General features: G+C 38.2%; 1 protein-coding gene across 1 annotated transcript; it reads right to left on the bottom strand.

The window, feature by feature from the left end:
• Positions 1–396: 396 nt before the first annotated feature.
• LOC114390054 (membrane-bound transcription factor site-2 protease homolog) lies at positions 397–23,714 on the bottom strand. Its single transcript, XM_028350732.1, has 10 exons — positions 23,444–23,714; positions 23,284–23,349; positions 23,131–23,197; positions 22,573–22,671; positions 22,297–22,400; positions 17,249–17,396; positions 3,311–3,391; positions 2,751–3,215; positions 2,306–2,626; positions 397–724 (listed from the first exon to the last, which is right to left on the bottom strand). Exons 1-10 carry the CDS (start codon positions 23,560–23,562, stop codon positions 575–577), a joined length of 1,620 nt encoding a protein of 539 aa, XP_028206533.1. The 5' UTR covers positions 23,563–23,714; the 3' UTR covers positions 397–574.
• Between the last annotated feature and the right edge of the window lie 688 nt (positions 23,715–24,402).

The raw sequence follows: 24,402 nt of genomic DNA, 5'->3' as shown, positions 1-24,402 counted from the left end.
AATTAAGCTTAATCATATAATTAGGCTTGATACGTTTAACATTAAAAGCTTTACATATATAATATAATATAATGATAATGATGGAAAAAATAATTTTATAAAGGAATACTTAGTAAACAATATTTTTTTTCTTAAAAAAACATAATTACAATATTATATGTTCAAATATTCTATATTTGTTTCTTATAATTATCCCATACTCCAATATAATAATATTTAACAAGCTTACATGTTAAAATTAACTCATTTAAATAAGTGAATCAAACTTCAAATACAATATTTTTTTTTAATCCATGCTTGAGCTTTAAGTGCTCGAATCAACTCAAATCGTTTACACAAGGTTTCTCTAATACACACACAAATGCATATAACTTCTAATTATAAGAAAATTTCAAGTACAGTATAAAATATTTATGAATTAGTATATTAATTACTTAATAATTCAAAGATTGGATTGCTAAATATCATGTTCTGTTAAAAGTTTCCTGATTTTCAGTGTGTGAAGTTGATTGAGCTGTTCCCATACTCCTTACAAATAATAATAAGAAAATGAAGTAAAAATAAAAAAAGACAACTAAAGGAGTTCCCGGAAACAGACAATAATAGAAATAACTGACCCACCAAGAAGGCATAGTCTAAGAACCTTCTTCCTCTTCCCTGGGCTTAACGAAGTAAAGTGGGATAAAGTTGCATCTAAAATAGATTCACCATCCAGAAAATAGACCTGATAAAATCATCATTATAAAAGGAAATTCAACAATAGAAACAAAAAAATCATCTTCAGAGAAGTAATACTTCAAATTATCTTCCTGGGCAAAAAAATCAACAAAAGCAGTTTGCAAAGGCATAAACAAACCAAATCATTTTTCTTTAAAGTCAACTTGCAAAGCATAGAAAAATTAAATTTCATAGAGTTCCAATGAGTAAATTGAGGAGATAAAAACTCCTTTCCACTACGCCTTTTTCTATGAAGATTTGAGAACTATGCAATATAGAGCGAGTTGGCCAGACATGAATGTCTGCCTTCATATACAGTTAACATAAAGATCAAATAAATTTGTAAGTCCGTTTTCTATTCAGGGATTTCTAAATAAGTCTCTAAAAGTTTGTAAGTACTAAGTAGTCTTTGAACTTATTTTATTTTTAGGATAAATGACCACTTTGGTTCCTGAATGTGTGTAAATCGGTGATAATTTAATCCCTGAAAGAATGAAAATTTTAATTTAATCCCTAAATGTGTAAAGAGTACAAGAATTATGTCATGCATACAACTTAATATCAAATTAATCCTCGAAAAGTACAACTTATTGTCAAATTAGTCCTTGATCATTGTAGCTGAATGACAAAATGGTCCCACAAACTTAACCGTAGGACGACATTGTCACACTTTTTACACATTTAGGGACTAAATCAAAATTTCTGTTCTCTCAAAGACTAAATTGTCACTAGCTTACATATTTAGAGATTAAAATAATCATTTACTCTTATTTTTAATTGGATCCCTTACTAAAGTTTCATCAAAATTCCATCAAAGTGCAGGGATCTAATTGAAAATCCTTAAATAGTTTAGGGATAATTCACTAGTTTAATTATTCAATAAATCCCTGAACTATTTAAGAAATTTCAGTTAGGTCCTTTACTTGATGGAACCCTAGTGAAATCATAATGGAACCCTAATAAAGAACACAATTAAAAATTATTTATAAGTTTAAGAATCCAATATATCTTCTAAATTAATGGGATCAATTTAAAAATTGTCAAATAGTTCAATAACTTAATATTAATACAACCTGACTTAAAAACAGAAGTAAAGAGACTTTTGTTATTTTTAGATCTATTAATCTAATCAAACTTTCTCCCTAAAACACTCCTTAAAAAATATTGGAAGTAACAAAAAGAAAATATGGTTAACATTTATAGTAACAAATTTTGTTTGAAGGACCACCATGCCCCTTAATTAGAACCCGACTTAACTTATAATTAGCCTACAAACCTCAAATCCATCACAATACTCAGAAGGTCAGGTCTAATAAACTATTGAACATCAATTACTGTCTAAAGTGATCAAATAATTAACCTAGTCAAACAAGTGTTAGCAACTAAACCAGTTTTCCTTTTTTCTTTATTTAATTAGCTTCTCTTTTATTTTCATTGGAAAGCTTGTTATCTGAGGTGAAGTTATCGACTGTCTTTTGTTGTCAGCATTACAATAAGGCATCAAACAAATAGCTAATAACTATTTATGGACAATATCTACATTTATATGCTTGGTAATGCCTAACATAAGCAAGAAAACATCACTTACAGGCAAACCATTGAGAAGAGCCAGAGCCAGAGAGACATGAAATGTCCATATTAAAATCCTTTCCAGTAAATTTGGAAAATATGCAACAATTTGTGGTCCCCAGCGAGGCTGATATGATGTTAGCTGAATCGAATGTGCCATAGAGATGACATCGCCAACAAAAATAAAAGTACCACCACAATTAGTTTCCTTAACACCAGAAGTTTCAGAAAATGGAAATCTGTTTTGTACATGTGACAAACATTCATGAGAAGTCCTTGAATATGCAATCTCAACCCATACCGATCCAGGCTCCTGAACTGGAGCTAAACAAAATTCATCCTGTGAAAAATATCAAGAGAACACTCAGTAGCTAGTTATTTTAGTTGAATGTCCAAGTATAGTGTGAAAGAGAGTGGACACCACATAAATTAGAAAGTTCATAAACATTCAAATAATTATCTACCTGAGAGCACGTACAGCCACCTCCCTTGGTTATAGCTAGTCCCCAGTCATCACCACACCTATAGCGTTTGACAACATCTTTAGCATTTAAGCAGTACATATTCCATCCTCTGTTCAAAAGATCAGTTTCGCTCTGACCATCATCCAGTGTAACATTAGCAGAGCATAAAGATTTTACAAAGGCAGTAAGTTCACTGGGACAAGCATGTTGATTTTCCAGCAATTCAGTAATTTTGCTTTCATCCATCATAAAACTGGGAACACAGTAACCTTTCATTCTGTTGATAACCCCCAAGTTTCCGGAGCGCTGAGAAACATTTACATTATTAAGCTTAATGTTATATGTCAATGTATTAAGCTTCAACCATTCCTGTGCATTTCTGATGGTTACATTATCTACTGACAGAATAACATCACCAGGAGCTAAATAACCGAACAAAGGTGAGGTTGGGGGTACATTCAAAACCTGCCTCCCATGTAGCCACCAACATGCAATAAGAAAGTGCATGATATACAAAATCCAAACAAAATGACAAGCATACAATGATTTAGGAAAAGTACCATGGGACTACTATCACTGCTGTAAAAGGGAAACAAGATCATGGGCAAGAGGAATAATGCCATTCCGCAAGCTGCACAACACTAGAAAATGGTCGAAGGTGTAGAAATGCAATTAGCAATCTAGATCATTTAAAAATCAAATTAAAAACATACATATGCATATAAATGCATAGATACACAAAAAGGGATAGTCAGATAGAAACTTGGGATCTAATGACAACAATGCAGAAAAGAATTAAACTTAACCAATTAATAAACTTTACAAGATTTTCTCACAAAAGTCAATTGCACTATGTAGGATTCGTGGTAAAATATCATCATATAGGATTATTTCCATGTGAGATTTTGATGAGTTGTACTTGTTAAATATATGATTTAATCTTCTGAAAATAGGAAAACTTATATAGCTCAAAAATACGGATTCCACTCATTATTTATTATTTTGTTTCCTTAGTTACTTGATGCCTTCCGCAATCAGATTTTGTCAGGTTTCGTTGTTCCTACATGACACAGTCAATGAATAATTGTTGTGCCTATCCACTCCACATGACTTTGGACTCTCCTCTGGCCCTCCTAGAGATTCCTAGGTGTAAAAGAAGGAATTTACTGTGTTGTGTCATTCACCACACACAATGTCTTTATTTATAATCAGAATTGATACATAATTAGGGAAACCTAGTAATGACTAATAAAAGAGGAAATCCCTAATTAAGCTATAAAATCAATCATATCAAAACATATATTTCACACTCCCCCTCAAGCTGAAGCATATATGTCATATGAACCAAGCTTATTACAAATATTGTCAACACGAGGGCCCTTGAGGGATTTTGTGAGCATGTCTGCCAATTGATCTTTGGAGTTCACAAAATCAGTGGTGATTTCTCTTGAGTACCATCTCTCGCACAAAGTGACAATCAATCTTTATGTGTTTTTTTTTTTTTTTTGCTCAGCAAAAATAGATAAATATATTAATAATAGCAGTACCAGTGGTACTGAAGATACATAGAGGGATTGGGGACATAGCTGGTTCGCAATGAGGAAATTACATTATGGACCAGCTACACCCAATATCTGCTTTACATAATTAAAGAAACTTAACCCCAACAACTGCCCTACTTTCCTAATTACACAAAAGCTTCTTTTAGATTAGAAGACCAGTGATTAAAATGAAACACAAAATCCTTCTCCGTAGCTTTAAGCCATGACCAGAGTAGAAGAAGTACATCATCCATCACTTTGGTTGCATTAAAAGTCTGATTTTCGAACACCAACTTATTTCGATGGTGCCATATGGTCCGAGTAAGGGCTATCCACCAAGATGTCCACCTTACAGCTTTGTTCCCAACTGCATTCCCACTGCTGTGTTCTAGAAAGTGTGCCCTCGGATTTTTTGGAAGAGCACACAGTGACTTCACCCACGACAGAGACTCCCACCACAAGGGTAGGGTCTTGTTGCAGCTGAAAAACAGGTGTGCTGCATCCTCCTCCGAGCAGTTACACAATGGACACGCCGAGTCGCTTATTTCCACTTGTCTCCTCCTCAAATTCACCTTCGTTGGTAGGCGATCTTTGATGAGCCTCCATGAGAACACCAATGCCTTGGATGGTAACTTTAGTTTCCACAATTTCCCGAAAACCCCATCTTCATCATCCCCCCTTATTGCCTGCGGCAAAATCCCATATGCAGATTTTGTAGAATAGCTTCCACTTGGGTCTGCTTTCCAAGTCCATGAGTCTGATCTTTGCTGTTGGATTGATGACGATCCAATTTCCTCTAGAAAATCTGCGGCCAATGAAACTTCGCTGTCAAATAGATTTCTCCTCCAATTGAAGTGCCATTCCCATCCTTCATCTCTGTGACTTCCCAAGAGGCTGATAGTATGTTGTTTTTGGTTGGAAATTTGGTATAAAGCGGGAAATCATTCCGCTAGGGGTCTGTCCCCGGCTGTCCACTTGTCTTCCCAAAATCTGATCTTGTCTCCGCAGCCCACTTTTCATTCTATTTGATCTTTCAATGCTGCTGACTCCTCTTGCTGATTGAGATGCCTAAGGTCCTTCCACCAATGCGAGTGTAGTGTGCTTCTTTGATCATCTAAATTTCTCCAGCCGCCATACTTTGAATTCAGTATTCTAGTCCATAGCTGTCCGTGTTGATGAAACAAATCTCATCTCCACTTTCCAAGCAATGCTGTATTAAACTTCCTCAAGTCTTTAACGCCCAATCCTCCTTTCTCTTTAGGGAGACACACATTTTCCCACTTGACCCACGCGATCCTCCTTTGCTCCGAAACACCGCCCCAAAGGAATTTGCGCTGGATATTAACTAGCTGCTGTATTACTTTACTGGGTGTCCTGAAAAAAGAAAAGAAGTAAATGGGAAGCGCTGTTAGGACTGCATTAATCAAAGTGACTCTCCCTCCCATGGAAATATGTTTTTGTTTCCATCTAGATAATTTTGACTCGCACTTCCTAATAATCAGATCCCAAACCTCCCTACGTCTTGGATTTGCCCCTATGGGGATACCAAGGTAAGAGAAAGGCATAGACAGCAAACTGCAATTGAGGAACTCCGCAACCTCCTTACACCATTGCTCTGATTTCCAAATAGCTCCGAATCGGCTCTTTGCGAAATTGATTTTGAGACCTGAAGCTAATTCGAAACATCTAAGAACTGATTTTATAACCTTCACGTTCTCCATTGTGGCCTCTCCGAAGAAAATGGTATCGTCGGCATATTGTAAAATGTTAACAGGCTCATTATTTTTCCCCACTAGGAAGCACTTAAACAGGTTTTTGTCCACAGCTTCTCTCATGAGTCCGGTTAGTCCTTCAGCAGCAATGTTAAACAACAATGGCGCAAGGGGATCGCCTTGCCGAAGGCCTCTATGAGGGGAAAATTTGGTAGTAGGGCTTCCATTAACTAAGATAGAGATTGATGCTGAATGAAGGCATCCCCTGATCCACTTTAACCACCGGGGGCAAAAGCCTGATCTTGTCATCATATAAGTTATGAACTCCCATGAGACAGAATCGTAGGCTTTTTCATAATCTACCTTAAACACCAAGCAAGGTTTTTTACAACGATTTGCCTCCTCCACAACTTCATTTGCAATCAGCACACCATGTAGCAATTGGCGAACCTTGATAAATGCTGTTTGTCTCTCGTCGATTATATCCGACAACACTTTTTTCAGTATATTTGTCAAAATCTTGGCCACAATCTTGTACACGCAGCCTATTAGTGAGATAGGCCTATACTCGTTGAGAGATTGTGGGTCTTTCACCTTGGGGATTAAAGCAATGAATGAAGCATTGCAGCCCTTCGGAAAATTGCCATTGACATAAAATTCATCAAGGAAACGCGTGATATCAGCTTTGAGCAACTCCCAAAAATGCTTGATGAACTTGAAATTTAGCCCATCGGGTCCTGGGCTTTTCTCACTCCCACATTCCCAAACCGCTGACTTTATTTCTTCCTCCCGAAAATGGCCCACCAGCCCTTCATTTTGGTGCTGGTCAATACCTCGGAATCTGGTCCCATTTAGTTCTGGTCTGCCGTATACATGTTCGCTGAATCTGGTCTGAAAGAAATTGCGGATTTCTTCCTTCACTCTGGATGGTTCCTCAACCCATGACCCATCAATCAACACACCTTTGAGTGCGTTATTCATGCGGTTATAGGTCATGAGCTTATGGAAGTATCTTGAATTACAATCTCCCTCCTTGATCCATTTTGTTCTTGATTTTTGTCTTAGCAAGGACTCGTGAGCTTGGGCAGCTGTCCACAAGTCCTCCTGCAATTTTTTTCCGGGCTGTCAGTTGTTGTGATGACATTTGTGTAAGGTTGCTGGTTGCTTCCAGGTTATTCAGTTCCTTCTGAATCTGTTGGACCCTCTTTAGCGTGTCACCATAGTGATCTTTGTTCCACTGCTTCAGCCTCTGCTTAAGTGTTTTGATCTTTGCTTTCAGCGAAATACCCCCCCATCCCCTTGGATGTGTGTTTTTCCAGGTTTCCTTGACTACATTCTGGAATGTCTTGTCCTTCAACCAGCAGTCAAGAACCCTAAAGGGTTTAGGTCCCCAATCAACAGTTTTGGCTCTGAGTAGTATTGGACAGTGGTCTGAAAAATCTCTGTCCAACACGTACTGTGTGCTGTCAGGCCATTTAGATGCCCAGTCATCTGAGACGAAGAATCTATCCAGCTTACTCTTTGCATTCCCGTTCGGTCTAATCCATGTAAATTTTCTGCCTACCCATGCCACTTCTTCTACAGCTAAGTCAGACAACCAATCATTAAACTCAGTGATGCTATTGTGGTCCCCCTCCCTTTGACGAGTACTGACTCTCTCTGAGGGGTGCCTGATGCTGTTAAAGTCTCCCAATATACACCACAAACCACCAGGTTTAAGATCCTTGAGTTGCCTAATGGATTCCCAAAGAGCTCTCTTTCCATCAGCTTCACATGGTGCATAAACATTCACAATGGAGATTTTCTGTAAGTCTTGCGTCCACATACCCTCCAGCAGGATGAAGCCCCTACCCATGACCCTCCTTTCCACCTTAAATACCTTCTTGTTCCATATACATAACAACCCACCAGCTGTATTTACTGCCGGCTAAGATTCCCAACTCAAGTCTGAATCCCCCCACAAAGCTTGACAAATAGTCTTGTCTATCTGCTCTCTCTTGGTCTCTTGAATACACAACATGTCAACTTGATGTTTTAATACCAATCTTCTAACTGCTGACCACTTCACTCCTCTCCCCAGCCCTCTGATGTTATATGAGATAATATTCATGATGAGATGTTTCTCTTTCCCAATGCTTCAGCTTCCTTTCTATCTCTGATCTCCATTGTTGTGATTTTGTCGATGATTGTTGATTGCTCTTCCCCTGATGTCATCCCCAGGATTTTAGCCATTTCCCATTGAGCGCTGGCCTCTTCTCTAATGTAATTATTACATGGAATCTTGGTTTGAGATGCCCTTGACTTTTCTGATTCAGTTTCGGGCTCCCTTGGGCCTGAGTCTGGTGGAGCGTGTTGTCCATCATTCCCCTGTTTTGCTGCTTCCATTTCCTTTATAGCCTGAGTCAACTTATGTTGTGGATGTGAGTTTTCTTTACATGGGGTGTTTGAGTTATTAACATGGGCCTTGTTCTTTCTGCACCCCGTGCCCCTTGAGTACACTTTCCACTTGCTTCCCAATTCCCTCAGCTGCTGATAATTATTAGTGACCTGTTCTGGTGACTTATCTCCATGTGTGTTGCTATTCAGGCCTGTATAGTCTATACTTAGGCCTTGTAGAGCTTCATCGGGTATATTTTTACCAAGGCCCAAATTGCTATTTGGCCCATCAGGTTCTGCACTTGGGTCCAAAGGCATTTTGAATTTATACGAATGTTGCTGTGCCCCTTTAAAACAATCTGTTTCTACCTCCTGTTCACCATGGGTTAGGTCATTTGTTTTTATCTCCAAAATACTTTCCATTCTCCCCTTTGACTTTCTGACATGCAGATCATTCTTTGCTTCCCAGTTGTCTGAAATTTGAACGTTGTGCGTTTCCATTTTGCCGCAAGCTGCGTCTGCTTCCAAGCTAGGCTCGACTGCACCTCCCTCAAAATGGATGCGCCTATCTGTGTCTGACAAGTACGTCTCAAGGTTCGGGCAGTGTACCCTGCTGCACCGGTCTTTGTCCAATGGATCTTCAATTCCTTCTTCCCCACTGGGTAACTTTTCTGCCCAGCGGACCAACTGACCTCCGCCGTGTTGACTGCCATGGCCGTCGCTGCTAGTCTTCTGGATTCTGCGAGCCAAGGGGCCGCTGACGTGGTTATCGGCGATTGTCCCCGACAAGAACACACTTAGTCTCGAGAACGGTGAGTCTGGGTCGGTGTCCTCCGAAAAAATTTCCTCCGATGACCCAGCTGTGCTCCGTCCATGGCGCGCAAGCAGTCCTTCTCCGTTGTTGGTCTCTTCCACCATGAACACTGTGTGGGTCTCGGCACCGATGTGCACTGTTACTGAATGTTGAATAACTGGTTGCCATGGTGTTCTGATAAGAACCCTAGCCCTATCGAGCCTCCTTTTTTCTTCTACATCATCATCGACGTCCACCAAGTCCCCCGTGGCTGCCACAATCTTTCGAATGTGTTCGATGTCCCATGCAGCTAAAGGTATGCCCCAACACTGAATCCAAACTAGCTTATTTCCCGGTCTCATCTCCGGCTTCCACCTTTCCAAGGAGTAAAATAAGGACGAGCCCTTGTCTACTTCTTCCTTGATCAGCGCTTCAGCTTTCATGTCCGATAGGCCCATTAGGATAATCATATCGTCACCTAAATATTTGGGCGTGACATCTGACCCTAAGGTCCAGAAGATTTCGTCTTCAGCCCTTTCACATAGCTCTATTTTCTTCAGCCTTCCCACCCAAGCGTCTGTGTACCATCCTTTCTCCCCCACCTGTAGTTGGACCGAAGAATGAGACCCCCCCTGACTGTGTTGATTCCTGGTTAAAAACCTCCTCTGTCCTATCTTCACTGTGCTTGTATTCAGTATTTTCGCGTACGTCCTTTTGGGTGCAATACCATGTGCTGCTACATCTCTAGCTGCTGCTATTTCGTCATTCACATTTTCTGCTTGGCCCTGCCTGCCGTGGTTGGCTGTAAAGCTTCTTTGTGTTCTGTTATCTCTCCCATATTTTGGTAAATTCACATACATCTTCAGACCTCCAATGATGATATTATCAAGTTGCCTTTCAAGTCTTTTATCGTCCGTCACTCCCTTGAATCTCACGAACCCGTACCTACGCCCTCTTTTATTCCTCTGTCTAGAGACGAATATCTCCCTTACATCCCCCCATTTTTTGAATTCCATCCAAAGCTCCTTCTCCATTGTTTCATCAGAGAACCTAGTAAAATAGTATGAGGTGATGTCCATTCTGTTCCTCCAATTGCCCTGCTGTCCAAACCTATTTCCTTTGTAGTTTTGTCTGGGATCCGCTCTATCTGTTGGTTGCTCTACTCTCACTCTCCCTCTCCTTCTGTTTCTCACAGTGATCCACTCTCTCTCTCCTCTCTCACTCTCTCTCAGCTCACTCTCTCTCATGTTCTCTCCATGGGAATCTTTATGTGTTTAGTCCGCTCATGAAAGACCGAGTTTGAAGTAATGTGGAGAGAAGCTTCATTGTCACATGATAATTTGGTATTCTAAATGTCTCCAAATTTTATTTGTTGGAGAAGTTGCCTAAGCCATGTGATCTCACATGCAGCTGCTGCCATGGCATGATACTCAGCTTCAGCATTGGATCTAGGAATAGTTTTCTGCTTCTTGCTCCTCCATGAGATCAAGTTCCCTCCAATAAGAACACAATATCCCGAAGTGGACCTACTTCCTAATGGTGATCCTACCCAATTAGCATCAAAGTAGCAAACAATTTTGGCATTGCCTTTGTCTTCATATAGCAATCCACGACCTGTTGCATTCATGACATATCGAAGTATGCGCATTGCAGCTTCCAATGACTATCAGTCGAGTCTTTCAGAAACTGACTAAGCACACCAATTGCAAAAGTGACGTCTGCTCTAGTGACAATGAGGTAATTAAGTCTGTCCACCAAACGACGATATCTTCCTGGGTCTTCCAATGGTTTCCCCCTGACCCGGGAGAAGCTTCACATTAGGATCCATAGGAGTATCACTAGGACGACAATCAAGCATGCCGGTCTCGGTTAAGATATCCAAAACATACTTCCATTGGGAAATGACAATGCCAGAGGAGGATTGGGCAACTTCACTCCCTAAGAAGTATTTGAGTGGACCCATGTCTTTTGTCTGAAACTGACTATGGAGACGAGATTTAAGTCAAAGAATACCCTCAAAATCATTGTCAATAATGACAATGTCATAAACATAGACAACAAGCTAGATGCAACGACTAGATGGAGAATGGATGAAAAACACCGAGTGATTAGTCTCACAATGGGTCATGTCAAACTGGAGCAAAGCAGAGCTAAAACGGTCAAACCATGCATGAGGAGACTACTTCAACCATAGAGAGAACGACGAAGCCAACAAACCAACGAGATTCACCTAAAACTATAAAACCTGGAGGCCAATCCATATAAACTTTGTGCAACTCACCATGCAAGATGGCATTTTTGATGTCCAGCTGGTAAAGAGGCCAATGTTGAATGGCAGCCATAGCAAGAAAGAGACGAACAGAAGCAATTTTGGCCAGAAGGGAAAAGGTGCCCCCGTAGTTAAGGCCAAAAATCTGTGTGTATCCTTTAGCCACCAAGCGAACCTTATAGCAATCAATATTGTCATCTGGTTTGATCTTCATTGTATAAACCCCACGGAAACTCACAGTGGTCTTGCTAGTAGGTAAAGGGACAAGTTCCCAAGTGTCGCTGATGTCTAAAGCAGCCATTTTGCTAGTGTGGATCAGTCATAGCTTCAGCTGTAGACTTAGGGATAGACACAGAATCCAAAGAAGAGACAAAAGAGAAATAGGTGGGAGATAAATAGCTATAATTAAGAGAAATGGTAGATAAATGGTTAGGGTAGCGAGAAGACTGAATACCTTTTCTAAGAGCAATTGGAAGGTCAAGTATAGGCAACACTGGTGGAGGGGCAGTTGAAGCAGGAGATGATACTGGGGGATCAGGAGATGGCACCACTAGCAGAGGTTGTGGGTGTCTATGGTAGACAACTAACAAAGGTCTAGCAGGTGCAATAATTGGGGATGGCACAATAGGTGGAACACCAGGGTGATCCTCAAGTGGAATATCTGCAGTGGTGTAATTAAGGGGAAATTGGGTATTCTCAAAGAAGGTAACATCAGTAGAGACAATATACCGTTGAAGTTGAGGACAAAACAACAATAACCTTTTTGAAGACAAGAGTAACCAAGGAAAAGACACTTTAGGGACCTAGAGGGACACTGTATAGAGGTTGTCCAGGGTACAGATGGAGTAAGGGATCTAATATTCAAGAACAAATGAAGGCATGCAATTGATCAGGTAATAGGCTGTAAGAAGTGCATCACCCCATAAACGATGTGGGACATTATAGTGAAGGATAAGAGTATGAGATGTTTCAACTAAATGATGATTTTTCCTTTTGGCAACACCATTTTGTAGTGGTGTGTGGGCACATGAGGTCTCATGAAGAATTTCCAGTGAGGTTAGAAAAGAACGAAATTGGGAAGACAAATATTCATGGGCATTATCAATGTGTAAAATCTTAATGGAAACACCAAATTGATTTTAAATTTCATTTTCAAAATCTTGAAAAATGGAAAGCACATCAGAACATCTTTTCATTAAGAAAACTCAAGTACATCTGAAAAAATCATCAATAAAAGTAACAAAATAAAAATACCCCAAGGTTGAACAGACACGACTAGGACCCCAAATACCAGAGTGAACTAAAGCAAATGGTGACACAACACGTTTATTGGCACAAAGACTACAAGTACGAGAGACATGTTTGCCTAATTGACACGACTCACACTGAAGGGACTTAACGATCGAAAGACTGGAAACTAAAAGGCGTAGTTTGTCAAGACTAGGATGGCTAAGACGTTGATGAGCAAATTTAGGAGAGATAATGGAGCACGGGCCACCGGTGGTGAAAGCTGGTACAATCCTCCAGACCTCATGTCCTACTCCAATTGTCCGTCTAGTGTGCCAATCCTGTACAAGAATAGAATTGTTAACAAACAAAACAGAATAGTCAAGAGTCCAAGTGAGTTTGCTAATTGAGATTAAATTAAAGGAACAACCAAGAACAAATAAGACAAAATTTAGGGATAAGTTAGGAAGAGGGTGGGTTTGTCCAATACCACAAACTGGGATCTGAGAGCCATCTGCAAGTGTAACAGAAAGCATAAAATTTAAAACAGACAAATGAGAGAAATGGTTTCAGTTACCAAAGTAAAGGATCCTAGGTCCGAGAGAAGGGATCTAAGAGATAAAGGCTACATGATTACTAGACTAAGCCATAGCAGTAACAGGTAATGCAGGATGTTGGGCTGCTCGAAGCTGAATGTACCCAGCAGAAGAAATAGTAACATCTGCAACCAAGGCAGGAGAGGCAAGCCTGGGCAGGGAAGGCAACTTGAGCCACATTCATTGACTTCGCTTGATCGCAAGTCTTGTTGCAACAATCGACTTTAATATGACCATAAATGTTGCAATAGTTGCAATGAATGGAACATCATTGACCACCACGACCTTTGCCTCGCCCACCACAATTAGAAGAATGCGAGACAAGAGCAAAGGAATCTCCGACCAGCAAGGACAAGGACCATAAAGAACTGGATGTGCTTCTTATTAAATGTCTTTGTGTCACTCGTAAAGGGCATGAGAGTGTTATAATCAGCAATTAAACGTTCAAGCTTACCAAGGTAGGTCTGCATTTCCATGTTCTCTAATTTCATGTTCATCAAGGCGGTGATGACATTGTAGAGATGATGGACATCGTTGGAAAAGCTTGAAATTGTGGTTGAAGGTTGGGAGCATGAGAGAACCAAAGGACACTGCACAATGTAGCATCAACTTGCTTCCAACGGGCTTGGTCTGATGTGGGAATATCCTTCACTTGAGTCGCCAAGTGATTGCCACGGCCTTGTCCTTGGAACCAAAGCTGAACAGCAATAGCCCATGTGCTGTAGTTGGTTGTCCCAGTTAATAATTCACATGGGATCAGCGGTATGTAGGTGAAAGTCACAGCATAGGGAGCAGAAGCAGGGCCAGAAGAAGCCATGAGAAATGTAGAAGCCAAACAAGGCCAAACAGGGCCAAACAACACCAACTCCTGGCCAAACAGCACCAAGAGGAGCCAAACAGCACAAAAAATTAAGGGCAAACCCAAGCCAAATGGGCCTAAACAGAGGTCAAACAGGTGCCCAGAGTAGGGGAAGGATGGCAAGGAGGGTCACATTAGCAAAAAGGAAATGCGGTGGCAGTGAAACGGAGCTCGCAGCAGCCACAGTACTGTTCACGCGACAAAAGAAAAAGGGCTGCGGCTGAAAACAAAGAGGGATCGAAAAAAAAAACTAAACTACTTATACCATGTAAAAGAAGGAATTTACTATGTTGTGTGTCATTCACCACACACAATGCCTTTATTTATAATCAGAATTAATACATAATTAGGGACACCTAATAACGACTAATAAAAGAGAAAATCCCTAATTAAGCTATACAATCAATCATATCAAAACGTATATTTCACACTTTGCTCTTGTCTCCCACTCTTCTAATCATGGTCGATGAAATGGAGGACGTGGTGGTCCACATTGTCCTCGTTGTAACTATTGCAACCATTATGTCCATGTTGAAGTCGAATGTCACACCAAACCAAGAGAATAGTCAAACAAGTTGCCTCCCCTTCCCCAACTGCAAATGTTACTATTCTTCCCGTTGAGTACAATGAACTTCTTTTCTCTTGTTTGTCTTTTTCAGACTAGCTATCCTCTGTTAAACTTACAAATGATTCTCGAATCCCAGTTCATGCCTAACTTGTCCCTAAATTCTCTCTTATTTGTCCCTGGTTGCCCTTTAATTTAATTTAGACTAACAAACTCACCCCTACTCTTAACTACTCTGTTTTGTTTGTTAATAATTTTTTTCTTGGTCAAGATCAGTGTATCGGGCAACGATTGGAGTAGGACATGAGTCTGGAGGATCATACCACTCAACTGCCTCCCTAGAACTTGCTCATCAACGCCTCAACAACCCTAGTCTAGGCAATCTATGCCTTTTGGTTCCTAGTCTTTCTACAGTTACATCTCTTCAATGTGAGTCATGTAAGTTAGGCAAACATATTCATCATACTTACAATCCCCACATCAATAAACATGTTGTGTCACCTTTTGCTTTAGTTAACTCCAATATTCAAGGTCCCAGTCAAGTCTGTCCAACCTTAGGATATTTCTATTTTGTTACTCTATTGATGATTTTTCCAAACGAATCTGGATATTTTTAATGAAGAGTCATTATGATGTTTTCTCCATTTCAAAGGTTTCTCAAATGAAATTCAAAATCAATTTGGTGCTTCCATTAAAATTTTATGCACTGATAATGCTCACGAATATGTCTTCCCAGTTTCAATCTTTTCTAACCTCACAGTGAATTCTTCATGAAACCCCATGCACCCACACACAACAGAATGGTGTAGCCAAATAGAAAATTCATCACTAGGTTGAAACAGCTCATACCCTCCTCCTTCACTATATTCTTGCTTTCATTATAGGTCTAAAGAAGTCTTCCGTGTCTTGGCCCGTGACTCGATCCTACGCTAAGATTCATAACAATAGTCCCCTGGCTGTTCAGCCTGGTGTTCTGCTATTGACTATTGGCTCCCAAAAGGGTTTCCCTTAAAACCGAAATTCAGTTCTGCTATTGACTATTCTGATTTCAGAATGAATCTAAATTAGAGTCAATCCCCTATTTAAATGCTTAACTGGCAACTTGTAATAAACATCTAACTGACTCAGCTACTTCACTTCTTATTCCTGAATGTATATACTCCCCAAGTCCCACTCTTGTTAGGTTGTGCCATAACAGAGTCTGTATTCACATTGCAAACATCTAACTAACTCAACTACTTCACTTCTTATTCCTGAATGTATATACTCCCTAAGTCCCACTCTTATTAGGTAGTGCCATAACAGAGTCTGTATTCACATTGCCTCCTCTTGTTCTTGTATCTCTTTAATACAAACAGATCAAGAAACAGGTTTCTCTAACTAAATTTTCCATTTCTTTCCTATATTATTATCCAGTTCTATCAACTAGAAATGGGGATATTGTTACAAACCATAATTTTATTGTGCCAAAACTCACTTAATTTGATTTCTATTCAAAAACTTATGGAGGACTCCAATTGTTTTGTAACCTGCTCTACTAAAAACTACAAATTTCAGGTTCAAGGAACTGAGAAGATGAACAGACTTACTACGGAGGAAAATGGGCTCTACCAACATGACAAAAGCTAATAGAGTTAAAACTATGAACTTAATATTTTGGAGGGCTTAACTTGTCTCACTCAGCTGAGACTTGCATATTTAAAGAGGAAATAAGTACATGACAAGATATGAAAAGATAGGGTGCAGACTGCAGCCCTTGCACAGCAGAGGAAGAGAGAAAAATAAGAAAGATAATAAAACATATAAAAACACATATTAATCAAACAAATAGATTGTACCATTAAGAGTCAATTATCCTTGTCTTCACTGGCCAAGTCATCTCTCCAACAATAAAAATAAATCGGCTTATATCACTTACATTTTGGTCATCCACCTTTTAGTACCCTTAAAATCTCATGCCCTATTTTATTTCAAGGAGTTGATGTCAGGATGTTTCATTGTGATACTTGTGAACTTGCAAAACACAAGAAAGTGTTTCATTTACACCACCAATTGGACAGCATTGGACTAACTCTACAACTTCAACCTACTAAGGAACAAGCACTTTAAAGCTTGAACTGTGAACAAAGCACAGCCTACCAGTATGGTGAAAAAGAAATTGAATTTCAATTTAATTATGAAGACTGAAAATTGTAAAGAATTGAGCCCCTAAACAATTGTCCATAGAGGCAGCAAGCAAGGATCAACTCTCTTAAAAACTTAAACATCTAGGCCTAGTGCAGAACCTAAGCATTGAGCCATGGCCTTGAAAACCATCAAATTATATGGCTAAAACAACTACAATGAGCTAAAGTTTGGTCAAATAGGACAAATTATATTGCTTTCCCTTCTTTAACATGTATATATTAATGTATTTTTTTCATATATTCTAGCATGCAAAATCTTGTAAAGATATGCTTGATGAAAATGAAAAAACCATAATACATAAACGAAGTTCTTGAGTAGCTTAAATGTCTATCCTTGATACTAGTGTCAATGGATCCTATTCTATTCAACTTACAACTGCATTGTGCCAAATGCCAGCAGAATACACACGCAGGGCAGTCAAATGAGGCAAAGTCTGCAAAAATTCATAATTGAAGGCAACCAGAGCACCAGGAAATAGAATCGCAATGAAGACGGCAATGTACTCTACTTGTATTCCCTCACTGCTTTTCATTGAAAAAGTTAAATCATGAGAATCTAGCTTTCATCATTTCAAGCAAAACTATATTTAAGGTTCTTCATATCTGCACGGTCACATAGTAAATAAAAAAATAACAAAACTTTACAGCTGAAATGATCACTGGAAATACACCCTTACATTTCTTTAAACAACAGGTGTCGCAATTGCAACTGATGCTGAAATATGGTTGACAGCACTATGGAGCACCTTAAATCTATTCATAAAGCCTACATCTAAAACATAATAAACAAATGGCTAAAATATGTTTTTGTAGGTGTCCCTCTTTCATTGGTTCCATTGATGACTACGGGAGTGGGTGATTTCTGGGGGTTAAGAACCTCCACAAAATGCAGAAAGCAAAAAAGCTGCTTATTTTATTAAAAAAACATTTTTTCAACAAAATAATTTTAAACAAATGGGCCCACAATTTGCTTCTTAAAACAAGCAGAAAACTGGTTATTTTATTAAAATAAATAAGTTTAAACAAACGGGCCCAAATTATTCTTACTAATTTGAAAGAAAAAAATATTTGCATAGTATTTATTTAATTTAACTTTTAATTCATAATATATTTTAATATAATATGCCAAAGTTTTTTTAAATATATATAACATAATAATACGTTGAACATATATCTTATAGAATATATATATATCCTAAATAATATATATAAAAATAAATTACTATATATATGGAGTTTTGGTCCTTTTCTCAATGGTTTAAGCCCTCGGTTTTTTTAAATAGGTGGAATTAATCCCTCACCCCTACCTCTATTAACATTTTTGCTAACATGGTTAATGGTTTCCATGTGGCATTTTAAAAATTTAGGGACTAAAAGCAATTTTGACCAAGTCTTTCAGGCCAAAAACACTTTAATGTATATAACAGTGTTTTATTGTAATGTTGTGTGTCTAGAATGACCACACTAAGCCTTTATTTATAATGAGCAAATCAGTATTGATTGCATAGGATCAATCTAATAATGAATAATAAGGACTAAATCACTAATTACTACCTGATAATAAAAAAGAGATAAAGAGTATTTAGTCTAACACTCCCCCTCAAGCTAGAGTATATATGTGATATGAACCAACCTAGTTACAAATGTGGTAAGCCCAATAAAAAAACGAAAGGCGGTTCCAGTCATGTGGTTTCACCAGATAAACATGGCTCGACGGCAGTCAACGAAGGTCAATAGTGGCGAAGGATACTGTTCACCCATGAATAAAGCGCTCTCTAAGGCAGAAAAGTAAGAAAGCAGCGAAGGCCGGAATCGCGATATTGGTGGCGAGTACTCTGCACCGACAAAAAACAGCACAGCCCAGAGGTGGAAAGAAAAAAAGGAAAGGTTGAGGCAATGTTAGCAAGTCTCACATCGCATGCCTCAACTATCTGTTGGGCAACTTCACTTAATGCCAATTAGTTTTAAGCTGAAATCTAACAACGTAATAATGATTTCTTGACACACTTATAAATTATTGAGCAATTCTTCAAGAACCAAAAACACATAAATGATAATTATTTTTAATAAAATAATGTCTTAAATCAATCTAAACCAATTTCTTTTCTCGGGTCTCATCCTTTCTATTATCTAGTCTCTACTACGTTTTTTTTGTGTTCCCTGATGTTGTGTTTATTTTGTCTACAGTTTAAGTGCTCTTCCTTTTTGCTAACTCTCATTTTCCCCTCTGATTGTGTCTCACTTACTTTCACACTTTTTATTCTTTTTATATTTAGTAAAAATGTAGCGGTAAGGTTGTGTCTTGGTGATCGGTTGGTTATAGGTTCGAATCCAGAATCAGTCTCTTTACATATGCAAGGGTAAGGCTGCGTATAATGACCCTCCTCCAAACCTTTGCATAGCGAGGAATACTGGGGTACGCTAGTTTTTTATTAGTAAAAATGTATGTTAATTATTATTATTATTATTATAGTTAAATCATTTAAATAAGAATAATAATAGAGTAAATATGTTTCTAGTTTCTGAAGATTTGGTCAAACTTGGTTTTAGTCCCTACATTTTTTATAGATGGTGATTTTGATCCTTGAACTATTGAAATTAGGTAGAACTAGTCCTTGATGCCACGTGGCTATCGCATGGTAGCCATTAGCCATATCAGCAAAAATGTTAGTGGAGTCAAGGTGGCATCCAATTCCACTTATTTTCAAGAAATCAAAAACAATTACCACTGGGGAAAAAAAGTTGGGGATTAAAACCAAATTTGGTGAATTTTATGGTGTGCCAAGTCAAGTCTATCATATACAATTGTTTTCTAAATCAGCTCTCCCCATAAGATAAAAAATTACTGACCCAACAGGATACAAAATAGGAGAAGTTAATCATATTCTATTAGTGCACCAAATAATTGTTTAAAATCAAGCACGACAATTTATTTTATCCCATCCTAAGCACTAAACATGCCCTAAGAATCCATTCTTAATAGGAACAAAAATAAATATTACGAGATACAAGGTAGTAGTTAATCCATTTGGTTTGTATCAGATTCAGGAAAGAGAATATGTCTAGTTTATGCATTGTAGGTCATCCATTTCTATTTCCTTTTCCCACCTTTAACTATTGTCACTCCATCACTAATATCATTAGCAACTTTTTATCAACAACTTGTTAATTTCTGGAAATTCCATTTATTCTTGGAAATTCCATTTATTCTTGGCTCAAGCTACCGCAGAGATTTTGTGGATTGAAACCACCCTACTCATCAAACTAGGGGTCTCATTCTCTACACTAATCATATACTGTTATAATCAGAGTGCAGTCTCTCCTGCCCACAATCATATTCTCCGTGCTCACACCAAGCTATGGAGATTGATCTGTTCTTTGTTAGAGAGTAAGTTCTTGACAAGCAACTTACTGTTCAGTATATTCCTGCCCATGATCTGTTGGCTGATATTCTTACGAAGCCCCTCTCCCCTACCAGGATATTGTTGTGGGACAAACCCAAGGTGCTTGCAGTCCATTATGAGTCTCACCCACTTCAGGTGGGTGGGTGAATGGGGGCAGTTTAGTATTGTACAAAGAGCAGTTATCTAACTGACTCTGAGGAAGTTATTAAGGTGGTTAGCAGCAAGCTGTTAAGTTAGTTACACAGCTGTCAACAATACAGCTTTATCTATATTCCTGTCAGATTTTAGAGCATTATAAATCTAAGATAGCACCTTTCTTTGTATCAGTTTTTTGAATGTTTAAATAAATGTTGGTTTTTTTCAGGTCTATTAGCACTTGTCAAACCATTAACAATCTGGTCATTCTTGCACTAACTAAATGCTGGTTAATCCAGCAAATATATGCAAGCAGTGCCTTTTTAAATGGTTATCTAGAGGAAGAGATCTACATGACCCCCACCAGGATGTGAATTCTCTAACAATCAGTTAGTGTGCACCCTGCAAAAAGCCATTTATGGGTTTGATCAGGCCCCTAGGGCCTGGTATAAGACAGATTTACCAACACTCTGCTTGGCTTTGGTTTTATTCACAGCAAATGTAATCCTTCATTGCTTCTCTTAAGAAATGCTCCTCATTGCATCTATCTTCTCGTATATGTTGATGATATAATCATCACAGGAAATTATCCATTTTTTATTCAGTCCCTAATTAATAAGGGGAAGGTTATTACTATCTTGGTATTGAGCTTAAATATCTATATAATGGAACCGTGCTGCTTTCTGAAGCAAAATATATTAGAGATTTGCTTCATAAAGCTGGTCTGGCAGAATCCAAAGATATTTCTACTCACATGCTCAGCCCCCTCAATCCACACTGGACAGTTATTAAGCACATTCTAAGATATCTAAAAGGTTCAGTTGAACTTGGAAGCTACTGCAGCCTACTTCTGCTCAATCTCCTCTCTCCTTGGCCGTCTATAGTGATGCAGATTGGGCCTCTCTAATACAGACAATAGGAGGTCCACATCTGGCTCTTCTGTTAATTTGGTGGACCAAGGAAATATGATCTCTTGATGAACCAAATACGAACTTGCTTGAGAGGATAATTTTTTTGTTACACTTTTCACGGCATACTTTTCATTTAACTTCATTTGTGTCAGTTAACAGCTATTTTAGAGGGAATTCTTTGCAGCATAAACAATGAGATTGGCAATCTTTGGCAACTTATTATGCTTTGGTTTTTTACCTTCTTTATTTCTGGTCTCATCACTTGGCAATCTTTGGCATAAAACCTCTTTTCTTATCATGAAATCCAAAACTTTGTGAAATGAAAATTAGTTCATCACTTGATTCATGAACGCATCAAGTAATTTTGAAATTTATTATAAAGGTAATCTGACAATGATCATAACCATTATCAAATTCCATTGTTAAGAAGGAATTCAGTAATTATGACAGCCTTGTAGGTTATGTAAGTAGTATATTGTTTGTGGTGCACCCAAAGTAATAGGTAGGCATCATAAGAGGGATTTGGTAGTTGTAGAGTATTGGCAATATGTCAACATTTGAGCGTAAGACAACATTTGAGAGACTTAATTAATTCCATTCTCAAACTCCTAAATTTTCTCCCAAAACTATATTAAGTTCAATGATTTATTATTAATTTAATAAATGCTGTAATTAAAAAGCACAAAATAGTTTAAGTTCTCACTTGTTCATCTCAATCAAGGATTTGCTTCAGCTTTAGATAAAGTTGTGGAAAAGGAATGCTTTTGACCAGGAGTTCAGTAGAAGGCATGTCCATTTAGTATTCACACATCCACTCACCTAAGATAACTACACATCAAGATGTTTCTTTCTTATGCTTTAGGAGGAAGCAATAGATGAGAGCATCCCAAAGGTTGTCTAACACAGTAACACTAGTTGATATTGATAATGTCACAGTTTCAACAAGAGGCAATAAATGCAAAGACAACTGACCTTGTGGCAGCAACTGCATGACCCAATTCATGCATGAAGACAGATATGATGGTAGAAACACATGCATACCCAGTATCAGCAAGCGATAAACTTAAACCAGGGACCTGCATAAGAGACAGTTATTAAGTTCTTAAGAGCATGACAGAAGAAATATTATTCAACTTTTCCATGTGGTCATTTTTTATTGAAATATATTTTCCTTGTATTTACTATTCCTTTCACAAGAACAAATAACAAATTAATTTAAATTTGTAAAGAAGGAATGAAGTTGCCAACTGAAGGAGGGATGCCAAATAGCAAGGATCTAGCAAAGCTTCCAAGCTTATTGCTGCCGGCACAGAGATGCAATGTTCTGGCTAGTTCCCAAAGGAGAACCTGGGCATGTGTGGCATTATATAAGTTAATTAAAATCCAAGGAGCGAAATAGTTAGAGTAAATTGCATAGAATTGGTCACATTAATAATGCAAAGATGAAGGTTGCACGTATAGTCCCTCCTGAATATGCATTTCCTCAGTCAAATTAGTCCTCATGATACAAATCTCGATAACGAATTTGACTAATGGAATATAAATTCAAGGATTAATTTGACTATTCATATATATATTCAAGGACCTTAACCTTGATTTCTATCATTTAAGAACTAATACGAGGCGTTGTACTGTATCTTTCACGAACTAATTTGACTATAGACTCAAATATTTTAATATGAGAAAGAAATTCAGAAGAAAGTTAGTAGCACACCCTCCAACACACTGTATTACAGGTTAAAATTTATTCTAAACAAAAAAATTAGGAGAGCTAGAGACTCAATTCAGAAACACCAAAACTCTCACCAAAGTGACTCCGAGTACAGCAGAGAGGGCAAACCCAACCCCAATCGAAAACCACACTTTCAAAAACCTGCAACACAAGCCACGCAACTGTAAGAAACACGAAATAACCAAAACAAAAAGCGGAATGGCGCGTGCAGAGGCAGAGAGAGTGACCTGGCGTATCGGCGACCAAAGTGGAAAAGAGGTCTATTAAACGAGCAGATTTTGTAGTCGCAATACCTGCACTTAGTAGGCATTACCCAATGTTTCGGCTTTGGATAAGTTTTGCAAAGACACGCACGAAAAGAAAGTAACCGTCGAAGAAGAGCATTACCAGCAGGAAATGGTGTTGGAAACATTGTGGGAGGAGGAAGAAGCGTGAAGCGGGAGAATAGTGCGGTGTGAGGGCCTCTGAGGCACAAACCTCCTGATTCGCCTAGCTTCGACTTCCATCACTGAAACTGAATCATGGTGTTACTTTTCAGTTGTACCGAAATGGAAGAACGAACACGGAATGTGGAGGTTGTGACCTGTGAGTCCCCGGAGCAAACACGCACAAGGTAGGGGGTTGCTATTCCCCCACAATATAATGGAATCACAATTTTCTTGAAGTTATAATGGAACCATGATTTTATGATTTTTTTTTTTTACACTCCCTTAACATAAGGAAATCTTGATTTCATTGGATGGGAGAAAAACATAACGATAGAATAACATTTTTTTTTTTTTCACAACACAATGAAATCATGATTTCATTCAAGTAAAAAAAAAATAACATCAAAATCATGATTTTGTTGTAATGTTTTTTTACAAAAAATACAAATAAAAAAAATATATTGGTGTTTTTTATTAGTTGAACACTACAACATTACTTTTTTTAGATGTATTGACTAAACACTATTTTTTATTATATTGATGTAGCTCCACTATATTAATGTAACTCCATGTGAAGCTTGTAGACCTTGGATCATCAATGGAGACTTTTGATTCTTGAAGAACGACAACAGAATGGAGTAAGAAGAGAGATGATTAGAGACGTCACTTTAAGAAGAAAATGAGTCAAGAAGAAGCTCACCAACATAGGAAGTCATGGATAAAAACTTGAAGGTAGGAGAAGATGAGTGGAGGAAGAGGAACAAAAGGAGCACCAAATTTTGTGTCTCAAATAAGGTCTGAACTTTGAAGTGTAATTTTCAAATAATCAAAGTTGAAAAAATGCACACACATGACTTCTATTTAAAGCCTAATTGTCACACATAACTAAAGGAAAATTTGAATTTCTATTCAAAATTC

This window comes from Glycine soja, chromosome 16 (genome assembly GCF_004193775.1).
Source record: "Glycine soja cultivar W05 chromosome 16, ASM419377v2, whole genome shotgun sequence".
Taxonomy (NCBI): Eukaryota; Viridiplantae; Streptophyta; class Magnoliopsida; order Fabales; family Fabaceae; genus Glycine; species Glycine soja.
This window is presented reverse-complemented; position numbering and strand designations above follow the sequence as displayed.

Excerpts from the sequence above, each read along its gene's own strand:
- LOC114390054 (XM_028350732.1), bottom strand. The coding sequence starts at position 23,562 with ATGGAAGTCGAAGCTAGGCGAATCAGGAGGTTTGTGCCTCAGAGGCCC. Across the intron at positions 22,401-22,572 it reads TATTTGGCATCCCTCCTTCA|GTCCCTGGTTTAAGTTTATC; the intron begins GTTGGCAACTTC and ends TCTCTTATGCAG. Across the intron at positions 3,216-3,310 it reads GCAGTGATAGTAGTCCCATG|GTTTTGAATGTACCCCCAAC; the intron begins GTACTTTTCCTA and ends CATGGGAGGCAG.